Below are 1282 nucleotides of genomic sequence, written 5' to 3' on the forward strand. Positions count from 1 at the left end.
GGCCCGCGGGCAGCGCGCCGTCCTGCGCCGAGGCCAGGCCCATGGTGCCCAGGGGCGGCGAGGTGCCGTCGGGGTGCTCGGAGAGGCCGTCCTCCAGCGAGGCCAGGTGCGGGGCGCGCTCGCCGGTGTAGAGGCTCATGGCCCGCATGCTGCAGTGGTAGCCGCCGCCCGCGTCCATGCCCTGGCCGCAGGGCTGGCTGTACAGCGGCGGCTGCGGCTGCGCGTAGCCCAGGGGCCCGGCGGGGCCCGGCCGGGGGCTCAGCTCGCCGGGCGGCGAAGTCCGCAGGGTCATGATGTTCTCCACGCTGAAGCCCGACGACAGCCCGTTGGTGGCGGCGTGGGGCTCGGGGCCGGAGCCGTCGGTGGAGGCGGACGGCGTGGAGGCCACGCTGCGGGGGCTGTCCCTCTGCGGGCTCAGCGTCTCCACCTTGGTGATGACCGGCAGGTCGGGCGAGGACGCCTCGCTCTTGATGACCACCTTCTTCTCGGAGGCGGACGAGGAGGAGGAGGAGGACGACGAGGACGGCTCCTTGGGCAGCTCCTTGGGCTGCTCCTTCAGCAGCCTCTCCCGCACCTCCTCCTTCTCCTTCGCCACGTCTTTCTTCTTGAAGCGCCTGCGGCGGCGCAAAAAAGACCCGTTCTCGAACATGTTGTAGGAGTCCGGGTCCAGCGTCCAGTAGCTGCCCTTGCCGGGCTTCTTGTCGTCGCGGGGCACCTTCACGAAGCACTCGTTGAGCGACAAGTTGTGCCGGATGGAGTTCTGCCAGCCCTGCTTGTTCTCCCGGTAGAAAGGGAAGCGCTCCATGATGAACTGGTAAATCCCATTGAGGGTGATCTTCTTGTCCGGCGCGTTTTGGATGGCCATGGTGATGAGCGCGATGTAGCTGTAGGGCGGCTTCACCAGGTCCTTGGGGGCGGCGGGCTGGTGGTGGTGGTAGGGCCCGTAGGAGCGCCCCATGCCCGCGGCGTAGGGCTCGGCGTGGCCCGAGTAGACGCCCATGGGGCTGGCCATGCTGCTGTAAGTCCCCGCGCTCCGGTAGTAGTTCGGCTCGCTCAAGTAGGGCACCACTCCCAGCGCGTTGGGGTCGGAGACGGAGTAGCGAGCCTGCATCCTGGACGAGCCCCCCTCCCCCGAGATGGCAGCCAGGAGGAGGCACCTACCCTCTGCGGAGGCCGGCGACCAGGCTCTCTCCGTTCAGCAGCCGTCAAGCAGCAGCAGCATCCTTCCAGGGGCGCCGGGAGGATTGTGCGGGGCGAGCTGGCTCTCGGGGTGCCTATATAA

The 1282-nt window shown here is 68.6% G+C and overlaps 1 protein-coding gene across 1 annotated transcript in view; it reads right to left on the minus strand.

The window, feature by feature from the left end:
• The window catches only part of FOXC2 (forkhead box C2), an 8243-nt gene extending 6967 nt beyond the window's left edge, over positions 1-1276 (minus strand). Inside the window, exon 1 of the mRNA XM_019535448.1 lies at positions 4-1276. Coding sequence (XP_019390993.1) covers positions 4-1111 — 1108 coding nt within the window. The 5' untranslated portion in view covers positions 1112-1276. The remainder of the gene's footprint in view (positions 1-3) is intronic.
• Between the last annotated feature and the right edge of the window lie 6 nt (positions 1277-1282).

This window comes from Crocodylus porosus, unplaced genomic scaffold (genome assembly GCF_001723895.1).
Source record: "Crocodylus porosus isolate Cpor-Errol unplaced genomic scaffold, CroPor_comp1, whole genome shotgun sequence".
Taxonomy (NCBI): domain Eukaryota; kingdom Metazoa; phylum Chordata; order Crocodylia; family Crocodylidae; genus Crocodylus; species Crocodylus porosus.